General features: G+C 40.4%; 2 protein-coding genes across 4 annotated transcripts in view; both read right to left on the reverse strand.

The window, feature by feature from the left end:
- The window catches only part of spire2 (spire-type actin nucleation factor 2), a 28661-nt gene extending 11387 nt beyond the window's left edge, over nucleotides 1-17274 (reverse strand). Inside the window, exons 1-7 of one of the 3 annotated variants that reach the window (XR_009672971.1) lie at nucleotides 16821-17273; nucleotides 5374-5414; nucleotides 4127-4507; nucleotides 3133-3213; nucleotides 2841-3005; nucleotides 1925-2011; nucleotides 1088-1205 (exon numbers count right to left, since the gene is read on the reverse strand). Coding sequence is in view for 2 of the 3 variants with exons in the window: in XM_061036435.1 (XP_060892418.1) it covers nucleotides 1088-1205; nucleotides 1925-2011; nucleotides 2841-3005; nucleotides 3133-3213; nucleotides 4127-4507; nucleotides 5374-5414; nucleotides 16821-17118 (1171 nt within the window). In the remaining variant the exon portion in view is untranslated. Of the gene's footprint in view, nucleotides 1-1087; nucleotides 1206-1924; nucleotides 2012-2840; nucleotides 3006-3132; nucleotides 3214-4126; nucleotides 4508-5373; nucleotides 5415-16820 lie in introns of all 3 variants that reach the window. The other 2 variants (XM_061036435.1, XM_061036434.1) reach the window with 2 other exon arrangements.
- A 3596-nt stretch (nucleotides 17275-20870) lies between these two features.
- On the reverse strand, nucleotides 20871-22173 carry LOC132973608 (carbohydrate sulfotransferase 6-like). Its single transcript, XM_061037154.1, has one exon. It carries the CDS (start codon nucleotides 22075-22077, stop codon nucleotides 20878-20880), a length of 1200 nt encoding a protein of 399 aa, XP_060893137.1. The 5' UTR covers nucleotides 22078-22173; the 3' UTR covers nucleotides 20871-20877.
- Nucleotides 22174-22551: the final 378 nt, after the last annotated feature.

Consider the following 22551-nt stretch of genomic DNA (forward strand, 5'->3'; position numbering starts at 1 on the left):
TGTTTTTGTTTAAAAAATATAGATAAACTTAACTGAAGAGCTTTTTCTCTATTTACATAAGCTGTGATGTACAGACCAAAGTAAGCACAGGTGTTATGAGTTTATATTAACCTGTGCAAAAATGATCTCATGATGTCAAACTGTTTTTCAACTCACAGTACAATTGACAGTTTTAAAAACACAACATAATGTATGATTATGAATGCCCTAAAAGAGGAAATAAACACAATTCTTGTTGTTTATTTTTTACCTCTAAAAACAAGCTGGAAGGATTAAGTGCCTTTCTCATTTATATTTGGAGGTATGCTGCCTATAAAAACAAAGACTTGAACTTGACTGAAAAGTCAGTCCCTCTAATATTAGAAGAAAGATTATTTCTAGTCCTCACAAACAACATTAGTTTAAAAACACAGCAACTTGTCCACTCCTGGTTGTGTTGGCTCAGTGTGTTTTGTGACCTCACTGCACACATCCTGAAGCACATCGACCTTGATCCTTAAATAGCTTGTCTGGTCAATATTTATGTAAAGCAATAGAACCATGAAAAATACTCTTATCACAGTCTAAGTTGGAAACTGTAGTATGTAATGACTTCAGTTTGACCCTCACAGCCTCCTGTACACAGTGTAAAGAATACAGCATCAGCCGTGTAGTCAGTATTTATCAGAGTTCGTTCACCTTCAGTAGAACCATTCATCTCTATATTAAAGCTGTTCTTTGACCACAGTTGGCCCTCTATAAGTTATCCACTGTGAGTAAGGGATGGACACAATAACTGTAGCTCTGAAAGAAGCTTGAGTACTTATAGCATCTGAAGCTACAATATGGAACAAATGTTCCTACTCATTTTGTTAAGGGGCAGCCAATGGGAAAAACTTCTACACTTGGCGGAACAATGGTCCATCACTTACTAAGTGACACGTGGCCTGGCGAAAAGCATATATAATAAACTTCATCCATTAATGTACTTTAAGATTGATCGAGAAAAGTTTTGCCTTTTAGACTGACAGATGTAAGCGTTTCTTGTACAGTAATGGTTCTTTTAGGAATTCTCTTGAGAAACAGTGGTGATTGATCGTCCACTCACGTCTGGAGCCAGAGGGGTCCACAGGCCGGAGTTTTCTTTCCTGCTTTATTCCAGCCAGGACCAGGTCATGGAGGGACTTCTTCTGTGGGGGAGGAGGAGGGAGGTTGCGCTCTGAAACCTAACGAGGAGAATAATAAGAACACATCCATATTTCAGAGAAATCTGAAAGAGATGAAAACCTTGTTCATGGTTGAATTGCCATTTTTAAATCCTCTCCAGTGTTTTTAGGCTGTGTCTCTATGACAGAGATTAAGACATCAACAGGTCAACAGGGACCCTTAGTAGCAGTAGATCAGATGAAAAAAAAAACATTATTGATTGAGTGACCAATCGGGTATCCTGTGCACAAATGGTCACATGACCTATCATTACAATAAATATTATTCAGGCTCACAGACTTAAATGAAAACTATAGTGTACAAACATAACATATTCATCCACATAGTCCAAAGTATATCAAAAAGTACAACTGCTATTAGTTAGCACGCTCACAGCTATCTATGCTAATGCTGCAGGATATGTTATACTGAGGTTCAGTCAGGGAACGACTGTGCCAAGGTCAAAGAGGTAGTTACATTTTTATTAACTCAAATTTTACATCTACAGACAAAATCTTATTTAACACTATTCTGTTTGAATCATATCTTTGTTTCTAAGCCTTTTGTTTACAGTCTTAAATTATCCTTCTGTATAAAACTCAAAAATCACACCAGTGGTTTTCTGTTTATACTGAAACAAATACTTTTGCACTTGTATGTCCATTCAGCTCACTGCTGTAGTGAACACACAGTAAAGTAAGTTACTTAACCACACTTACTGGTTTAAGTGGACACTTACTGGTTTAAGTGGGGGTCGTGATCTAATGAAATCCAGAATAATTTCATGAGCATTTCTCTTCACTCTGGTGGGAATGTCCCCGTCTACCTGCGTAAGACAAAAAAATACAACACTAGAATTGAGTCACGTGGGTATAAGAGCGACCACTGCCAGAACAACAGAAGGCTGAGAGAAGCCTTCATTAATACGGTTAATATTCATTAATAGAGGCTGAATTATGTATCTGGCTTGAGGTGCCACATACAACATGACATTTCTTCTGTAAAAAATCCTGGACTATACGGTATGTGGCGCATTAGAGAGACTAAAAAAAATAGGGCTTAATGCCTTTATATGACCAACAGGAGCCTCAGTAGACAAAACCACAGTCAGGCTCTGTTAACAGGTCATCCATAACAATCCATTGATAAATAACAAATGTATAAACACCACTATTTCTTTGATTTATTGTTACGTCTTCCATATTTACATGTTTCATTTATTACATGTTCTTAGCAGAGACCTGTAAATGTTTTGTTGTTGTTCTGTTTTCTAACCATTAACACATTAATAACAATTGTTTTGATTTTGATTTTCACTAGCTGACAATGTCAACTCCTTAATAACATCGGTATGGACACCTGATACTGAAATTATGACAACCACCATGGCAGCAATATGTCCGATGTGTCCTTGGGCAAGACACTTAACCCTGAATTGCTCCCGCTGCTTTGGTGGTGGTGTATGCATGGGATTAGTTACTTCTGATGGATGATACTACATAGCGATCACTACCATCAGTGTGTGAATGGGTAGGTGTGACAGGCGGTGTAAAAGCGCTTTGAATAGTCGGAAGACTAGAAAAGCGCTATATAAGCTCAAGTCCATTTACCAATTACTAATGCCTTGGTGTTTAAATCAGAGACTCGTGGCTCACCATAACTTTGCGCAGCTGGAACTTGCGAGTTCGTATGTCCTGCATCAGCATCTCAAAGGGAGTGAGGCTGAACTCTGTGGGCAGTGAGTTGAATGGCTGCTCCTGCACCTTCTTCAGCTTCACTCCCTGCCGGAGCTCCTTCATCAGCTGCACCCACAGCCGAGCCTGGCATGGAAACAACAACAGGCACATCTGCATGAGCACAACATCACAGCCCTTCCTTCTTCTGTCACACACACATAGCTGTATTGTTCTTCCTGTCACACTGTGGAACTCGCTCTCTTCATCTCACCCAGTCATGGTGTTTCAGTGCGTCCAGCTCGGCTGTCGATCCGTCCACCAAAACTTCCTTTGTTGAGATTTTCTTCAGCATCTGTGCAACAAAAAGCAAGAGTGCATTGTTTTAACTCTGTAATTAAACAGCACATTGGTAGGCGTTTCAAGTATTAGGGATTTTGTTGAGACTCGAGTACAGTAAAGGCAGTACAGTGACGGTTGTAATGTTTCTTTACCCGACTCGTTACCAGGGTTACATGCATATAGATAACCTTCTGCTAATGAAGGCCATCATTACATTAACAATAATCTAAAGTTTCTAACAATCAACCCATCATTTTTCTGTGCTATATAATGTCGACTCTGCCAGCTTTTTCTGCATGCACAAATGTTAAAAGATAGTTTTCGAGATGATACAGTTTTCTAAGGGAAGCTGACATTCTAGGAGGTTGAGATCTGGAAAGAAACTGTGGAGGCAGTTGCATTGTTTTTTTTATCTGTCTCTGCTGTGTAGCATGAAAACAGAAATATTAATGCAGGACTGTATTAGTATTTCAAATCAAAGTGCACGCAGCCATTGAGGTGCAGGCCTCTGGAGGCAGAAATGTACTGAAAAAGATGAAAGCAGGTCATACCATCCTTTTATATATTTCTTCAAGGTTGAAAGCTACATTAGCCGTTTTGGGACTGCAGGAACTTTTTCATAGTTCTAGGAACTGTTGAAACCTTCCCCCTTTTTTATTGATTCCGCATTGCAGGAGCTATGAACTTTTTTAGTTCCTAGAACCCCATTGAGAGGAACCATTTTTTAGCTCCTGCTTCAGAGTACGTACCATGGCGGAGCGAATGCAGACGGAAAAAAGTGGTGTATAGTTCTCAGGGAACTCCCTAATTGATAGTTCCTCTTCAAAAAGTCCCCAGAACTGTTTGGTCTGATAACACCTATTGTTAGAATCAGGTTTTCCTGTTTAAGTATTAAAAGTTAAAACAGACATTATAAACAAACTTACCTCCTTAGCATCTCTGATCTTAAAAAGGAAGGTCTGTAGCTCAAGCGTCTCCAAAAACAGAGCCCTGCACACGGCCTGGTAGTGCTCCGGGGCCAAGCTGGGGTTTGCCAGCCGAGACGCACAAAGCGTCATCACTTTGCGGAACGTAAACACTGGCCTTCTGGCTCCCTCTTGCTCATCCTCCTCCTCCTCTTCCTCCTCTTCTTGGCCGCTGTAGCCCTCATCTGTTGTACTGTTCCTGATGTCACCTTTTTCAGCCTGGTCCCCGCCAGCCATGCGTTCGATGAGGCGCTCCAGCTGTGGGCTGAGCTCCCGCTCTTCGCTGTCGTCCAGCCCCCAGTCCAGAGCTTGGTAGATGGCCACGCCCAGCGACTGCACGACCTGGAGGGACGACGAACCACAACAACGCAAGGATTGGATTTTGTCACTGCGTTTTCTTACTTACTAAGGGCGACTCGTGAAGCCAATACCAAATTTAATACAACCTAATTCCAAAGACAATCAAGTGTCTACTGTCAAAATTATGGCTAACTATATTCTGCAGACATAAAATACAAAGCATTTCCAATTATACAAATTTACTGGGAAAATAATAGCCCTCATACATACAGTAATAGGAACAATGACACAGATAACTAGTCTGGTGTTCATAATAGGGATTTTTGACCTGGAATGAAAATAACTCTTTCCATATGGTTTATGCACCAATATGGATGTTAAAGGTTAGAGCCAGAATACTGCAGTCTTCTAACTTTTAAAAGGAATTTGTAACATTATTATACCTTGTCATGAGCTCTGGTGTGGAGCTGCACCACCTGCACAACTGTGATGCATCTCTAAGTTTCTCCAAGCATTATTTATATACCAGGATAAAGGTTCAGTTAGGAAGTTCACACGTCAGCCCGCATGGTCATGAATATATCTGTGTTAGAGCCACATCGGTAATATTGGCCATCAAATATATCAGTTGGGCTCTACAAAATGAGAAACTTAGAAGTCAAACTCAGATCACGTGCCAATATTATCAGGAATCACACAACCAGAAAAAATGAAGGTTGTCATTTACTTAGAAACTGAAAAAATGAATGTAAAAAAGTCAGCACATCTGGTGAGATTGACTCAAGACTTTGTACGGTATACATGTACTAGCTTTATTTGACAATAGTTTGTACTCGATTTATTTCTCAAGATAAACAACACATCAGAGTCAATAAACAAGAGGGTTGTGTCTCGTTCTTCTTTCTCACCTGACTCTCTGCAGTAGTTGAAGGAGATCCATCAGTGTCATCTGAAGAGACAAAGAGAGACACAAACAACTTAAGGCATTTCAAAATGATATTGTAAGATCTTTAAATTAAACACCACAATGCATCTAAAAAAACATATTCAGAGAAGAGTCTATGATAAGAACTGAAAACGCTTTTGAAGCACTTTGGGCTGCATGATTGAATGAATGAAAGGTGCTGTATAAATAAAGTTCAGTTGACAATGTACACATTTATTACGAGCTTATTTGATGATTGATTATCAATTTGTTTTTTATCTACGTTTTATTTAACATTAACCCCTGTTAAATGAAGACGTATTCTTATCTTCTTCTTTTGTTGTTTTCTTTTTTTGAAACTTAAATCCTGCCATCTTAGCCAAGACTCACTTTTTAAAAAGAGATTTTATCTTAACGGGAATCTTCCTGGTAAAATCATTTAAATTCATACAGTGGAAGACATGATTAACTGAAGTAAAAAGGTGACAATGAACAAATTATAAAAATAATTAATCCCTTATACTGAAGAATAGATTGTTTTATGTCAAGCAGATCTACATTTCTTTCTGGATCTGCCTCATAGTTTTTGATATTTTTCACATTAAAGAAGTTTGAAAAAGAGATGCCAGTTATTTTTGGGGATATTAAACTGGACTTATAATTTTTAAAACAGTCTTCTCTCCTCCAGTTGCTAGAAAGTTGTGAAATATTGCAATGACAGATTATTGTAACTATACTGTGATGCCCCTGCTGCTTGCATGTTTGCTTGTTTTGCAGGTTGTGCTGTCTGTGTGTTTCAGGTGCCACTAGGTGTGGCTGGGTCATCATGAAATGAGAACACCTTGGTCGGGTGTTCCCAATCCATAAGAGAAGGCCCCGCGTCCTCATCGGAGGGAGAATAAAAGACAGAGAGAAGCTTTTCTTCAGTTTAGCCAGCCTGCTCTTGCCTTTTGTTTGACTTTCCACACAACACATCACTCATCAGTCCTTCACTCTCGCATACACCCTTACACGACTGATTAACTGACATCCACATCTCCTAATGTTTGTTACATCGAATAATTTTACTTCAGTTTAAATAATTGTAACATATTTTTGGGAGTAACTCCTCGTCTCCTCCCGTCATTTGTTCCTGGTTTTGAGCCAGTCATGACAATATGAATTGGAAGATTTTACTTCAATAATTTGTGTCTTAACCTGTCATGATATGCTCCAGAAGGTTATTCTGTCGAGCAGTTCCAGCCTTGTAAGATCTCTGATAACACTGGTTTCTTATCAGTTTATCAAAGCCCTAAAAACCACACCAGCGAGGAGATAAAAACAGGTGCGACTTTACGGGGAACTCCCATATTTTAAAATCTGTGTTTTATTCCTGCCGAAAAAAATGTCTCGTTTATTCAAAATATCTGAAACGGTGTGAAATAAGGGCCCATATGAAAAAAAAGAAGAAAATACTTGAATAATCTCGAGTTGTTTGTGCTTCTCTGACTTTTAGGATTTTCTCCTAAATTAAACTTTTAACAAACAGATGGCTCCCTCTGCAGTATGTCAGGAATAGAGATTCATGATTCATATTGAATTTGATTCATCTCCTTATGTGTTTGGAGATAAATACAGAGTAGAAATGTTGCCAGAGGCAGCTTTAAACAAGCTGGGTGATTAGTCAGAGATCTATCTGAAGAAAACTCAATATGTGCCACTAACAGTGATGAACTTTAGAATTACAATAAAAACAAAGTAAGTCTGCTTTCAATCTCCTTTACATTCAACCTTATGTGTTTGTCCATATGTCCAGATTCATAACTCGACATGCATTATTGTGTTGTCTGGTTTGATATGACTTTGTGACTGTGTGTTCATGTGTGTGTTGTGAGAGAGTAAAAAAAGCTTGCTCTCCCAAGCTCAGATGTCAGTAATGACACCCGAGAGGCCTGAAAGCCCTCGGTCAGCAGCTCTCACTGCAGAGAAATACGAGAGCAGACGGACAAGAGACGCAGACAAAGACAGAGAGACAGAGAGAGAGAGAGAGAGAGAGAGAGAGAGCTTGTGGAAACATCGGGAAGAGAGAGAGAGATGAAAGAGAGAGAGAGAGAGATCAGCAGAAAAAAAAGATAAAAAAGGGGGGGGGGGGGGTGGAGGTGTGGATATGTGGGGGTCAGCCTGCCACAGCATCCTCTCCTGTCAACAACAAAGTGCTGAGAACAGGACATGAGCATCACTGTGCTCCCTATGTGAACATAGACGCTGCTTCAGTCTGCAACAAAGGCAGCAACTGACACTGAAGGAGGGCAAAGAAATGCTCTATTATGATGCCCCACATACACCCCCCATCCCCCCCCCCCCCCCCCCTCTCCTCCTCAGGAGTGTGCTAACATGAACCCCTTCAAACCTGTCAGACAGGTTCAAATAATACCTTCGTCAGTTTCCCACAGTTACAGGTCAGTGGACACAAAGGAGGCAAGGATCTGCATCCAAAGCACTCCGAGAGCCCTGAAGCTTAAATCTTAGAAAACACAATAACAATGTTGTTCTGTATGGACGGAGATTTTAACGCCTTTTTTTATACATATTGCTTTTTATTCATTAGAATCTATCTGTAGGCATTTGAACACCAATTTTCTCCAAAAACAGGAGACAGATTTTTTTTTTGCGGAATGGTTTTTCCAAATTTATCTTAACAATTTTATCAGATTACCAAAGAGTGCACTAAAGTGAATCCTGTATATGTTTTTATTTTCCAATGGCAAGCAAGGGACAACTTTATTGGTTGCATAAGAAAAAGAAGTCTAATTTATACGTTTAATAGAAAATGACCTTACTTTGCACATGATTTATTACCTCAGCAAACATTTCCCTAAATCATTTATGGTCTCAATCAGTAGTTTCCAGTCTTCTTCGAAACAGCATGATGTTGATTATGTTCATCTTAGCCTTGATTGAGTAGGGATGTAACGATTCACTCAACTCACGATATGATTCTCTCATGATTTATTTTACAAAATGAGACTTGAGACTAGACAAATGATAAAAAAGATTCCTTTAGGGGCTTCAAACCCACTTGTCGGTGTTGTTTGGCCTTTTAATGTTTTTTTTCTCACAACAAGGAGGTGATTGGAGCTTCTCATTGTGGTGTTGATTAAATGCTTCATCATGTTGGTTGTACTATGTGTGTTAGTTCCCTGTCTTCTTGTAATATTTGCACACAATTTTTGTCTTGTCTGTTATCTTTTCACCTCTTTCATTTTCTGTCTTGGGGAATCCAAAATGCTTCCACACCTCCGATTTAAAAGACGTTGGTGCATCCTCAATTTAAAAGCCAACCGCCTCTGCTCTACAGCTGCTGACGCTCGCCATATTATTGCGATTCATTTTTCAGCGTACCGATGTGAATCTCGACACCTTTGAATCGATTTATCATGATTTTACGATTAATCTTTACATCCCTATTATTGAGTTTAAAAGATGTTTTAGCAGGATATGCTTAACGGCGGTCTTCATGTGATTGACACATTACTATCTATCAACACAAAGTGCTTTACAGGACAGAGTGAACAAATGAAATCAGTCTGTACAGACAGACAGACATACAAACTCACATATATACACACACACACACACACACATCACATACCAGAACACATTCAACACACACCACCATACCAACTAAATTAATGAAATTGCTCACCTGTATAAATTAGGTTTTTGCAACCAACAATAACAAGGTATCCAGGCTCTCAAACATGCCCTGCTTAAACATCTATTTGACTCTAAATGGCAACGAAACATAAGTTCATGTGATGGGATTTGTCAAGACTGCCTGATGTACTCTGCCCATCACAGTACAGTGTTCCCTCTTGTTCATTAGCTTTAAGAAACAAACAGTTAATTTAGGCTGAGCATGTCAAATCTTTAGCAAAGATAAGTCGACAAAAGCAGTTACATGAATATTTCTCTCCCAAGATGGAGTGGGCTGGGAAGAGAAAGGTAGGTTATAACTGAAGACAAAAACACAAAAAAAGAAACACATTTAAAAGCACAAAACAGAAAATGTTACAACCATCTTCTGGAACACCTTTATCTCAATAACCATGTGAGGTGAGGTGTTAGAGCTGAGCACTCACACGTCAAGTTGACGTTAGCCTTTGCACTTTCAAATGTTATTCACAGCTTTTATAGCAGGAGAGTACTATTCAAAGGGAATACAGGAAAATTGCTGTTCTTGACATTAAACTTTAGAATAAAATATATGTATATGCGTGTGTGATTATTTGTCTATTTATATATCTATCTAGCATTTCCTGACAATAGGCGTTATGCTGTTCACTTCTTTTTGCTTTTCCAAAACACCCCCCTAATTTGCACCAAGATGTAAGATGGTGCACGTCTAAGATTCAAGGTGCAGGTCTAAGACTCTCTGCTTCTTATTTTAAAAAGCAGGTGCTTCTGAGAATAAGAAGCAGAGAGAGGGGTTGGAATTCTTGCTAATGCAATTTTTGGGAGTGTTTCAATGATCAATGGAGAGCTAAATCTGTTTGTTGCTGTTGGCATGTAGGTGATACAGCTTGTTTTATCTGAGAGGAGAGATATCAACCTGGACTTTGATCTCCTGTTGGTCTTAAGTGCACTCAGTGAATCACTGTTCATAGTCGTTATTCCACATCTGAAGTTCTTCTTCATCTCATTACATACTCTCTGTTTACTGTAGTGTGCACAGATTAGCATGCAGCTTGGTTGGCGCAGAGGGTAGAGCCAACGTTAAATCAATGAAAAATCAGGAGCTTGTATATGGTACTTCTACACTACTACTGCCTCAGTTCAGCACTGTGGAATTTGGGACACTGCGGCTTTTTTTCACGAGGGACAATATTATTTCCATTAGACACAGCCCCAGTCATCAATCTATTAATGAGCCTGAAAGTACTTTGCCATTTTAGTGATACACACCCACAAAAAATCAACACTGCTTTTGCAATAGGATGGGACAAATGTTATATAATATATATAAAATATTAGGTTTTTAAAATCAAAATATATTGAGATACTGTTCTCAGGAATAGACCAGTAGTTGAATAATCTGCCAGCCGTCTTGAGCTGCTCTGACAGCCAGAAAAATTCAATGGACAATAATTGCTAGAAAAGCCGAAGCAACCAGCTTTCTGCAGAGCAGCAGTTAACAACAGTCTAAACTGATTAATTCTAAATAATCTACAGTCAACCCATCAATTCCTGGTTCAAATCTATAGACTCCATCAAATGATACTGGATAAATAAGAAAAACAACATTGACGACAACCCTGAGACCCCAAAACAAATGAGGCTAAAACTCACTACATTTCTTCATTTTATTTCCAAACCCAACGTCACATAACTAGGTGGATTCAACATAACCAACCTGGCAACATATGCCGACATAAAGGACACATAACAATAATCATTACAATCAAAAATGAACCATATATTTTTTATCTGTAAGTAACAGTAGACATTATTCTTGTGTAGTTTACGGTTAGCTTCAACTTAAAAAACATTCTCAGGCATACAGTTACACTTGACAGGTTGAGGCTCACTTTTTAGAATTCTTTAAAACATTTTTTAATAGTGACTTTGTTTGAATGCTGTTCGGATTTGAGACATTTGGGTTGTTCTTAAAACACAGAATGCTCTGGTTTGTGGTCTACAGTTTGATAGCCTTAAATCTAGCATTTTGGCTGTCTGGATTTTTATTTTTTTCCTTTCTGTGGGTTATTATGGAGATTTTCTTAAACAACAACTTAACTTTATGGACAAAAAAGTTGAACTGTAGAAGGAGATATAATCAAATGTTATCAACACCAGCACAAGCATAGTTAACAAGGTGTATTGTTATTCATAAATCTAAATGGGAACAGGATTACAAAAATAAACATCCCTCTATTGAAGGAGTCACAAAAATTTAGATTAAAATGCAAAAACTCATTCAGAAAATTTTATGACAAGAAGGCTTGCATCTCATGCAATTAGACTTTTTTTTTTTTTAATTATGGGAGTTGCTCACTTCTGGCAGTTGCAGAGAATGCAGGTTTGAAGCACCCCTGTATTGGCATCCCTTTGAAAATCTGTTCTCTACCTCCACTACATTAAATATCTTTGTTTCTAATCATAGAGATTAATACAATCTCTGCCTTATTATTGGGTTTCATGAAAAAGCTTGTTGACGTACCATGAGTCGATATGTATTACAGTATCAGCTCTCAGTGAAGACAGAGTGGGCCAGATAGTCACTAACAGATGACGTCAGTGATGTCAACAATCTGAAAAACATTCTCAAGCACAGATGGTTTCATGCGTTTCATATCAAAGAAGACTAAAGACACATGAAGGTGTTTGAGATCAGCCGTCTCTTCATGTAATGCTGCTGCTCATTGCTGTTCCGGCAGCTTCTTTCATTTGGTAAACACTGAGTGTGCAGCATGTCAGAAGGGACGACATGTTTTTTCTCTGTTGCAGTGACTCAGGCTCATACATCAGGTGTAGGTTTACATTAAATCGCTGTGCAGTGCAGCTTCAGTGCCGGCTCATATATATTGGTATTCACATTAATTTCCTCCTCCTCTGCAGACTGATGTGAAACTTGATTAAATTTAGATTAACAGGAAAAAGAAATTCATTTCAGAATATCAGGTAACCTGCTGTGAATACAGATGTTAAAATGGACTGTTTTCAGGTATTTTATTTATATTTCACATGGAAAAAACACCCACACTGAGTAGCAACCCTCTTTTTGAGGAAGTTTGAGAGCTTTGTAATTGACTTACTATGAAATACAGTATATCAATTCCATGGCACATTTTGTACTGTTTCACATGCGTCTGATTGGTACAAAGCCAGGAGGATTATGCTCTCAAACAACTTGGCCATGTGAAAGCTACATTTTGACCACTTGCAAATGAGGACTATTTGATGAGATCAAAGCTCTAGAGCTGCTGCTAATTTGACCTTTAGTGTGATTGTTATCTCAATCCTCAAGTATGTGGTCAAGAATGTACTTTGAAACCTTGTGGTTGAAGGTAACATATACAAGAAGGTCTTGAAGGGCTCAGAAAGGTTTCAAACACTGAATAACAAAGGTTACTTGAGGTTAAATCGCAATCTCAAATGAGCTAGGATACAGATTAAGCCTAGCAAATCAAGAAGTGTCCAGAGGAAGGTTAATAAAGAAGAAGCTTTAATTAGATGAGGAAGAAAGTGGAAAAGTCAATATAGAGTTTGGGTAGGTGGTGTAATAAGGACCTAAAAGACAGCAGACAGATAGAACAGCTTAGGAAATATGTTGAAGAGGATTCCCAGGTTAGTTGAAGTTGTGGTGGTTAAAATGTCTGACCATATAGAATCTAGAGAAGACAGGCAGTACATGAAGCAGAGGCAGTTCTTCTGCATACAGATATGATAGGTAATGTGCTGCTAGGCTGCGGGGCTTGGGGCATGGCTTAGGCAAAATGGTGTGGAACAAAGCAGGTCCCAAAGAAAGAAGGAAGCTGGTAGTGGAGTAGGTACATAGAATTTAAAATGCGTGTGGCCTTTGGGGGCCAGTGTATGAACCGAGAAAGTGTGGAGAACAAGAATCTTAGCTGAAGGGACCTGTGGAGTATGGAGGATGGTCGTGTAAAATTCCTGATAAGGGCTACTTATGGTGTGCTATTATCAACCCAGAACTTAAACATTGGTAAGACATGCCCATTGTGTTCAGAGATAGCTACCTATCATATTCTGTCAGGATGTAAGATTAGAAGGTCACAAGGTTGGTATACATTGCAACATAACCAGGTGACAGGTGAGTTCAGGATGTAATCAGGAAAAGAGTGTAGCTGTTCAGTTTGTCTCTGAGGAACAGTAATGTAAGGGCGGTCGATTTATTAAGCAGACACCAGTCAGGTCTTTTTAAGGGTGCTACAGATTAAGTGCTGCAGGTATATTTGGGAGGACCAACTTTTAGTGCCAAAGAGGATATAGTTAGTGCCAAACCTGAGGCCTGGCATAGTCAGTGGATAGTCTGCAAGTCACTGAATAGTTTATTAGTTTGTTTTGGTCTACAGTCAGTGGATAGTTTATTTTATAGAACTGACAGTTCCCTGGAAGGACTCTCTAGAGGAGGCATAAAAGGGAAAAAGCTTAGATACGCAGACTTGGCCGCAGAAGCTGAACATCAAGAAATTAAAAAAATAAGCATTTGTCCAGTAAAAGAAGGATGTAGGAGATACTTTGCAAGATCACTAATCTCATTACTGGGAAAGCTGAGAGTATGGAGTTTGTGAAAAGTATACAGAGTTTGTGAAAGACACTGAGCAACGATGAGTGCTAGCCCTCATCCGAACACCTCACTCTGACTCTACTTCCCCTGTCCTCTTTCTAAGAACTCTCTTCAGATTTTTCTCTGTGTCTTTAGATTTTCTCTTGTGAACTCTTTGCCATTCTTTTTTCATGAGTAATGATGGTACCAGGACTAGCTACATTTTGTTTATTGGGTCCATTAGGGGCCATGTGGCAGGGTAGGTACTGTCAGCATTGCCACTGCCTGGAATTTTCATGTAGGGAGCCTGGGTCTGTTCAAGGTGGCTGTGCTGAGTAATGACCATGTGGTTAAGTGGGTTAGAAGTTCTGTGTGTGTTCTCAGTGTGGGGTATGGTGGGCGTAGAGAGCTAGCATGGAGGGGAGGTGGCTCTGGGACCCTAGAGCTCACTGTCCAGCCTCCACGAGGTGTCATGGGACTAATGGATGAAGGGTGGTTCCCACTTGACAACCGCGGTGATTGTCCTGGCTCTGGCTGCCCATCAGTCAACACGGTTGAACTGTAAGGGCCAGAAGTAGCCATGTGGCAGGGTAGGAAGTATCGGTTTTGCTACTACTTGGCTAGCTTGCATAAATGGAGCCTTGGTCTGCAGAGCGTAAATATGAATGGACGAAGACTGAGTGACGTCAGCCATCTGTTACAGCAGGGGGGTCCAGAGGCTCATCGGCAGCAGCCGCCATGCTGGAAATGCTGTCTCAGCCTGACTTTCAGTCAACCTAAGGACAGGCTGAGTGGTTTTGACAGCGGCCCGCAGTGCCCAATCTGAAAGGTCCTTTATACTGCTATGATGTTTTGGATGGGATGGAATTTAGCCACTGAAAGAATGCAAATGGTCCTCACTCCTCATGCTGCATTAATAATGGAAACATAATCACTACAAGAGAGTCACTTGATGCTGGTCAAGGGATTTGCTGCTCTGCTTGTGATAAAGACTGTGTTTACTCATGGATCTGCAGAGTGATAACCCACACAGGCTACGAGGATAAACAAGCCCGTTAATCAGAGTTAAACATCTCCTCAATGAGAGCTGAGGAATAATGAGCGCAGTGAAGTTTAATAGCAAACTTAGTTCGCCAGGATCTTTAGTAGTCCCCATTGGTCCAAGAGGGAGGTCCAGTGGGTCCCCAGTTAAAGAGAGGACACTTTAATGCTACTACAGCCTGAGTGAGCAGAATACAAAGGCAATTATTATAATCAACTCACTACTGTGTCCTCATAATGTAACCAATAGTAACTTTTTGAAATCAACTAAACACTTAAAGAATATTTAGTTGGAGTCTCACAAGGCATCTTTTACAAACGTTTGAAACTAGTTGCCAAGCAAAAAGCTTCAAACATCCCCTGGAGACAGACTGTACACTTCTCTTGTTAGGTTCTTTACCAGGTGCTACAGTACACACACAAGTGTTACTATAAGTAAAACAACATGATAAAAGCTGCTTGTTTATCTGTACTCTGGAGGATTTTCGAACTAGAGCTGGATTTTTTTCCCAGGATGTGACATTTTTCAAACCGTATTCCTGCTTCCGTTAATGTTTTTTAAACTGCACAACTTCCCTGGCCTTCTGGCAAGGTCTTTTCACGGGGAATTTTCAAATGCTTTGGCTGCTTGTTTGCTTTATGGTATTGTAGGGGACAAGTCATAAAGAATGAGACTCAAGAGCTTTGAAATGTTTATGCTGGAGATAATGGCCAGGACCGTGGGAATAAGTTCAAACAAGTGTTACAGTTTATTTGATTAATTCGGCAGAGTGTTGTAGTGGGGCCTGAAGAAGTTGGTATAATCTTAATTTTTCCCCAAATTATTTTAAGTGTCCCGTCCAGCGGGGGATAAACAGCCTCTGTTACTAACAGTGACATAAGACTCCTCTTGCATATTTAGTTAGTGTGTGTACTAGCCAATTAGAGACAGAGAGAGGGTCATCCCTTCAGCCTTCTAGGATTGCAGCATCCTACTGAATATGGTCAATCAATTATTGGTGTGAATCAGAGGAGATTTAGAAGTGGGTATACCTATGTCTACCTATGTATACCCTGCACTACACCAGTGATTAGGCCTATAAAGTTGATCTCAGAGGTCTCCTAGTAGCCTAGATATTTAAGTTCACTTCACACAGCTCAATTCAAATCTCTCTTTGAGTTTGGCTGAAGTTGCCTCTATTCTAGTCAGATTTTTTGAGCAGTTTTTTCTCAGCACATCCCCCTGTAATATCCTACTGGATGTGAAATATTCATGCATAATTATTCACATCCAGTAGGCTAGGATTGTGTGTGTACAGGCTACATTCAGTAGGGGAAACAACAAGAACTTGTATAATCCTTTGGGCTTCCATGCACCCTTTGAAGTCTCCAAAACTGTCTCTGCAAGAGGGGATGTAAGGAAGGAGCTGCTCAATGAATAATTAATAATTTACCGGCAAATACAAGTAATCCCTGTATGGATGACGAGGAGTGCGACAAAAGACAGATTTGAGAGTCCAAAATAATACAGTGTTTGTTTGTTTGTTTGTTTGTTTGTGTAAAAGGTTGCTTAAATTAAAAAACAAGCCAACCAAATGATATAGGCCTATCTAAATGTCCATTTGTAAGGGATATAATGTTGTTTAGAGCAGAAGAGACAGCTTTTATGCAACCTATTCGATTATCCCATGAACAGGATGTCCCTGCCTACTAAATTCCAGCTGAAATTTGACAAGTTTCTGTGTAAATGTGTTCAGCTCCATGTTCCTGCTGATTGAATAGGCCTGTTTCAAGAATTCAAGTCTGTTCACTTCTGCACAGCCTACATCGTTTACAAAAAAATCTTAAATTTGAGAAAAATCTTATTTGTTGGCAGTGTTGCTGCCGTCTATCATCTATTACAGCAGGATTCAGAATTCAAAAATTCCTAGACAATTTAGACTATCCTACTTCAGCGGCATTGATTTGTGGACATAACTTCAAGCGGAATATAATACTTCTTATTCTTTGCCAAACACAATGTTGTGTCAAACTCTATTTTCTTCCGTACAGGATGGAGATAATAGAAATTAACTTTTTACAGGCCTATTCGAGCTCTGTGTCAGAGATTGTACAAAGTAGCGACACAGCAGGTGGAAGTTTACCGTGGTGTCGGGGCTCCTGCTGTAATGTCACGGTTCCGTCTCTTTGGAGGAGGATGGAGGACGGCTCCCTCACACGGCTGACTCTCCTGGCCGGCGGGCGGGGCACCCTCAGCCCGCTGCAGCACTGGTAGCACACCGCCCATGCCTGCTCCTCGTTGATGGGCTGCTCGTACGACTTCAGCACCTCCTCCAGAGACAGTTCCCGGGGCTCGACCAGGTCCCGCGCCTCTCCGCGCTCCGTGGGAGCGGTCACCCGTGAGTCCCCGTCCTCGGCACTTCTGTTGGTGGATCTGGCCATGGCTGCGTTACCATGGAGCCCATCCTTCAGTCCGCACTCAACGAGGCCATTGATGCTCTCTGCGTCCGCCGGTCGGCCCAGTCTTCGCTTCTTTTTCAATGTCTACCTCTCTTGGACTACCGCAGCTGCACCTCGTTACCACAACACAGTCAAACTCGCCACGTAAATGTCACTACATCCGGTCCAGTGATTCAACGTAAAACCCACAATGCAACTGTTGGCTATCATCACCTTGAAATCATTGTTTTTTTTTGAGTAGCCTAAATACTAATGTTTCGTTCTGACGATGACGAGTTACCCTTGAAGTCTGACAACTGCCTGACCAAGTTAGGAGGATATTAGTCATCATAAAACATAGGACTGTTTGTGAATGGTTTTCTTCTATCAAGGCTTAGGCTAGTTTAAACCTTAAACAAAAGGGCTTTTAGAAGCCTAGATGTAGCCTAGTTTCTAAAGGTTAGAAAGTTAAGCCAATGGGAAAATGATTTTCACCTGCATTCTTATCAATAGCCTGCAAGAGGGGCAAACGAGTCTCATAGCCTACAGTAGAAGTCAATGAGAAAATGAACCCACTATTCACCTAGTTAATTACTAAGTAAGAATTCTCCTCGTTGGATTATTGTCTCAAACTGTAGTTTAAGAACGATATAAAGTTAAAATAAAAGTGGGCAACAGAATAAAAAAATAAAATTGCACCAGAAGACAGGAAATGTTTCTTAAATGGAAATCAAAAGACATCACAATCTACACGGGCAACTGTAGGGAGTTTGCTTGGACAGTCAGCACGAGAAAATGTATTTCACCTTGCCAATATAGGCAAATATTCCCCCACTAGTAGGGTCTGGAAGAGTGGAAAACAAAAAGCTAATTATAGGCCTACACATATTTATTAAGAGTCCATACTGCCATTCTGGAAATAGGTTAAGGACGTTTTGATCAGTGATTTTGAGTTAAAAGACCTTCTGACGCTAGACAATTATTTAGGTATTCAATTAGGCTACTGGGTATAAACCAACGTGGACAGATGGTAGAGACATAGAAACAACATAACCCACCTATCCTAAAATAATGTTTAACAGCAGTGGAACAAACTTAGGATGTCAAAAAATGTACTTGCAGGCCTACAGTTAGAGATGGCATCCAAACAATAAATAAGATCTAGTCTGAATAACTACATTTACTTAATCCAAAACATGCAGTGATATATTAATTTAGTAAATGAATAACTATAATATGTGTCCTCTCCCTCTAAAAGAAATTATAAGTGAGGTGAACAGAAGTTAGATTTAAGCTGACATGCAAACAGACTCCGATGTCAGGTTACAATTACTGCTTTACTCTGAAAATCATGCCACGACGCTTCCGATCCTGGTCTGGCTGATTGTGGGAGACTTGACAGAGCTTGTTACCTTATCAGCAAATGAGAGAGACGATTGCGGGAAAATGTTAGGCAACAGCCCATGAGGGAGAAACTATCCTGCCTAGTAGCAGGCTAGAGGAGGGGAGGTGAATATACATTTGGGGATATTGAATCACGTCAAACAGTTCTGACTTTGTGATGACTTAGTTAGGACTTTATTATCACTATGAACTGGGAATTTGGAGATGATTAGCCTACATTTTGTTAGGCCTATTTGTCTGCCTAAACTCTCATCTATTAACATCAGCGTCAAGAAGAAGATAAATATTGTCATCAGTCCTGGACCAGCATGCTGCCACATTTAAATGATAGTCTAGGTATAAATACCAAACACCTGATATAGCCTATTCTACCGCCAGTTTAATTTACTAAATAGTTTAAGTAGGGGACAATTTAGACTTAGTGTTGAATTCTGAGCACTGAAAATCAGTAGGTCTAATGGACAAAATAGCCTAGGCCGACACAACCCTATTTCTCCAGTCAAAACTAATACTCAACTTGCTCAGTCAAATTATTACTTGAATTAAAGTAGCCTATTGTTTTGCTTTTAAAAAATAAAGAAGGCTATTCAAAAAAGTGATCATCTCAAAACATTATTGTATTTTCACAATGCATGAGTGCAGTCAAGAATACATGGGTGTATATTGTACTTTATTCAAAAAACAACTTTTGTTACATTTTTTTAAAAACTCATGTTATAGATTTCCAGCTGTGCAGCTCAAAAATAACAGGAACATGTAAGCCATGCTTTACACAGTGAGAACACTCTCAAATTTCAAACATGGGATGACGATATGGCCATTAGTGCTCAGGTGGAGAAACATCATCATTCTCTGCTCTATCCCTAACTACCATCACTAAACTGCCTGATTTGAGTGTTTGAAGTTTGCTCCATGTTTAACCATGGAGACACAGACGTACCGCTCCAAAACAAAAACAAACAAAAGGAAGGGGGAAAAAAACAGTTAAAAGCAGCTTTATGTTAAATATCAGTGTTTTACTTTTTTTTTCTGCAGACACCTGAAGTCAAGAGGGGTGACTGGAGCTACAGTTTGTCTGTGGCGCGCTCAGGCTGTTTCAAGGTCAAGATTACTTTAGGGTTAAGTGGTCGTCACTCTACAGGTTTTTTTAAATGAGGATCCAAATTATCCACTGCGTTTCATCCTCATCATGAAAAAAATGACCAAATTGGTGAATCCTGAGATTCATAGGTGAGGGTTAAGAGGGTCATAAATAGAAATCAACTTCTTCAATGCCTCTATCATGTGGTATATTAGTAAAGAGTGATTCCACATTAAGTGAGGCCAGTAGCATTTTATCAACAGGAAAGTGGATTCCGTATAGGATATGGATCATACCAACGTTATGATGAAGACAAAGAAGTAACATGAGGTTTTTGAAGTAGTCGACAAATAGATATTTTCTCTGTTAAAAATACAATACCAGCTGTAAGAGTTTGACCTGGTGGTTTTTCTAAATTTGTATGTATTTTTGGTAATGTGTAGAGTGGTGATTCTGGAGTCTGTTGGGGCTCTCGGCAAAAGTTTAATTGGGGGTCCCTCCCACCAGTGTTCAGCAGGGCAACGACAGTGAATGCTGTCAGAGGGGGCCCCCTTAGGGAGGTTTACTACTGTCATTGAAAAATTTGCACATTTTTGGACGCTGCTTTGGTTCAAGGTTTGTAAGCCCTCTAAGGCCCCCTACTGGTCTGGGGCCCCAAGCAGTTGCCTTGCCCGTTTAGAAGCAGTGCCTCTGAATGCGTATATATAACTGGTGTATTTGGATGATCTACTTTCATGAAATCAACTTCTTCTTTTTTTCAAATGTCTCCACTCCTAAAATATCAGGATAAAGTACTGTTGTGAATGGTCTTTTTAAATCCCTCAATTGGATTTAAAAATCCATTACTACTATGGAACCTCCCTAATTGGCCTTCTTGACAACAGTATCTTTCTCTTGAGAGCAGGATGTCTCTCAATCACGCAGAGATCACAATCAGGAATGATCTGTGATAAATGTCTTTGTGCCTTTATATTGCTTGGCTTGCTTTGTGATGTCGACTTGACAATGCCTGAAGAAGATCTGTGACGTCCAAACGTTGCTTTTTCAATTCAAGGGAGCTTTTAATACAGGGTGCAGATCCTTTTTTTTGATTCTTTCCTTCATATATGGCTACTACAGTATCAGTTAGGCTGGTTGCCAACTTAAACAGATCATCCAGAGACCCGTAAAAAGTAAGAATGAAAAAAACATTTGCACAAAGAACATTGAAGTCCTTTTTAACTAAAGTTGCCGCAGCTTTTAATACAGGGTGTGGATCCTTTCTTAAAATCTTGCCTTCAGTTTGACTTTTGATCCAGCACCTGTGAAAGCTTTTCTTGGGATGTGCGTACCCTCCACCTTGTTTTGTCAACAAGAAGGTCGATGTCCAATCTCTTCTGTTCTTCTTCACTGTTAACTGTTTTGTACCCGAGTAGTGTCATGGCCCCTTCACACACTTCCTGGACTTGTTTGACTTTGTTGTGCGACAGCGTGCTACGCCACGCCCGGGAAACATCAGTAGCATTGCGTGATGTAATTTTGAAGGCCCCTTTGCCCTTGACTTTCCCGTGGGTCATGTGGTAGATCCACCCCTCCAGCTCTGGGGTCAGCTCGAGACCTACAAACTCATAGATGGCATTTATCTCCTCAATTGGGTTGCGGGCAACATCCTCATAGCGGACCATTTTGTAGCGGCCTTCAAGAAAAGGAGGAGGATTCAGGACGGCCCCGTTGTGGATGTGCACATGGCTGCGGCAGATCTCCTGCATGACCTGATACTGCACATCAGTTGCTGGTATGTTTCTTTGCTCTAACACAATAGTATTATCTCTCCTAAGATTTTTCTTTAATGCCTCTCTTGACCGCAGAACAGCCCGGGGGTCCCTGACCAGGTGGATGATGCGGAGGTCCAGGCTCGGGTCCTGCAAAAGCGGGTAGAGGGATTCCAGCTCGAAAATTCTCACTACTTTTAACACTACGTGACTGTAGGTGCTGCAGGCTTCCTGCACCAGCTGCAGGCCCCAAGCATCACAATCCTTCTTGCACCGAGTCGCGTTACTGATCTGGTGGTGTGGCATTAGAGGACAGGCTGGTTGTGAGCACAAGGCTCGACTTTGACGCCACGAAAACAAATTGGACACTTTGGGATGCTTGGGCAGGTAGGTCTCCATCACAGAAAAATCACACTGGAATATGCTCTGTAGCAAATCCCTCACGGCCATCTGGATCACCTGCATACCTGCTTTCTGAAGAGTCTTCCACACGTGCCAAGTAGGCTCCATAAGGTAGAAGACAGAAGGGTGCTGACTGAACACCTGACCCAGGAAGGATGAGCCTGATCTCCATGACGACAGCAGCAGAACATGAACTTTGCTACTGGAGGGCTCGGGGCGGAAGGGACTCAGCTCCGTGTACCAGCTGCAAAGCAGCACCACTGCTGCCCCATGCAGGGTCACCAGAAAAATCCTCCTGATGCTGAGTTTTACTCTGCAGCGCATCCTGAGCACTGGAGCTGCAGAAGTTTTATGTGGATATTTCTCCTTTTTATCCTGGTCTGACGGAAAGACCTGAAAGGAGCGAAGGGGGGAAGAAAAAATGTATATGTTCAACAGGAAATATAAGTTTGTACAATACAAAAATTATTAAAATCTCCTTTTAACAAATCTTAAGCTGTGCTCTGACCAAAAGCAAAGCTAATGTTTGTCTTCTGCGTTTTGTTCAAGTTTACACAGCTGAACCATTTGTGTTTATTTGTGTGGGTAGAACATGAACACTAGAACAAGTGACTTGTTGGAAAAACCAAATGCCATAAGTACTCGATATGTAACCTCATCAGGGGTCACATCCTAGTGGAGTGTGGAGGATAACCGTGTGAAATCACTAACGTCGCTTTGGACAAAGGGGTCTGCAAAATGAGTTGTAGATTTGTAGAGCGAGATGCAGGCGAGGCCAATTAGGATGGGGTGAGACAC

Source organism: Labrus mixtus, chromosome 4 (assembly GCF_963584025.1).
Source record: "Labrus mixtus chromosome 4, fLabMix1.1, whole genome shotgun sequence".
Classification (NCBI taxonomy): Eukaryota; Metazoa; Chordata; class Actinopteri; order Labriformes; family Labridae; genus Labrus; species Labrus mixtus.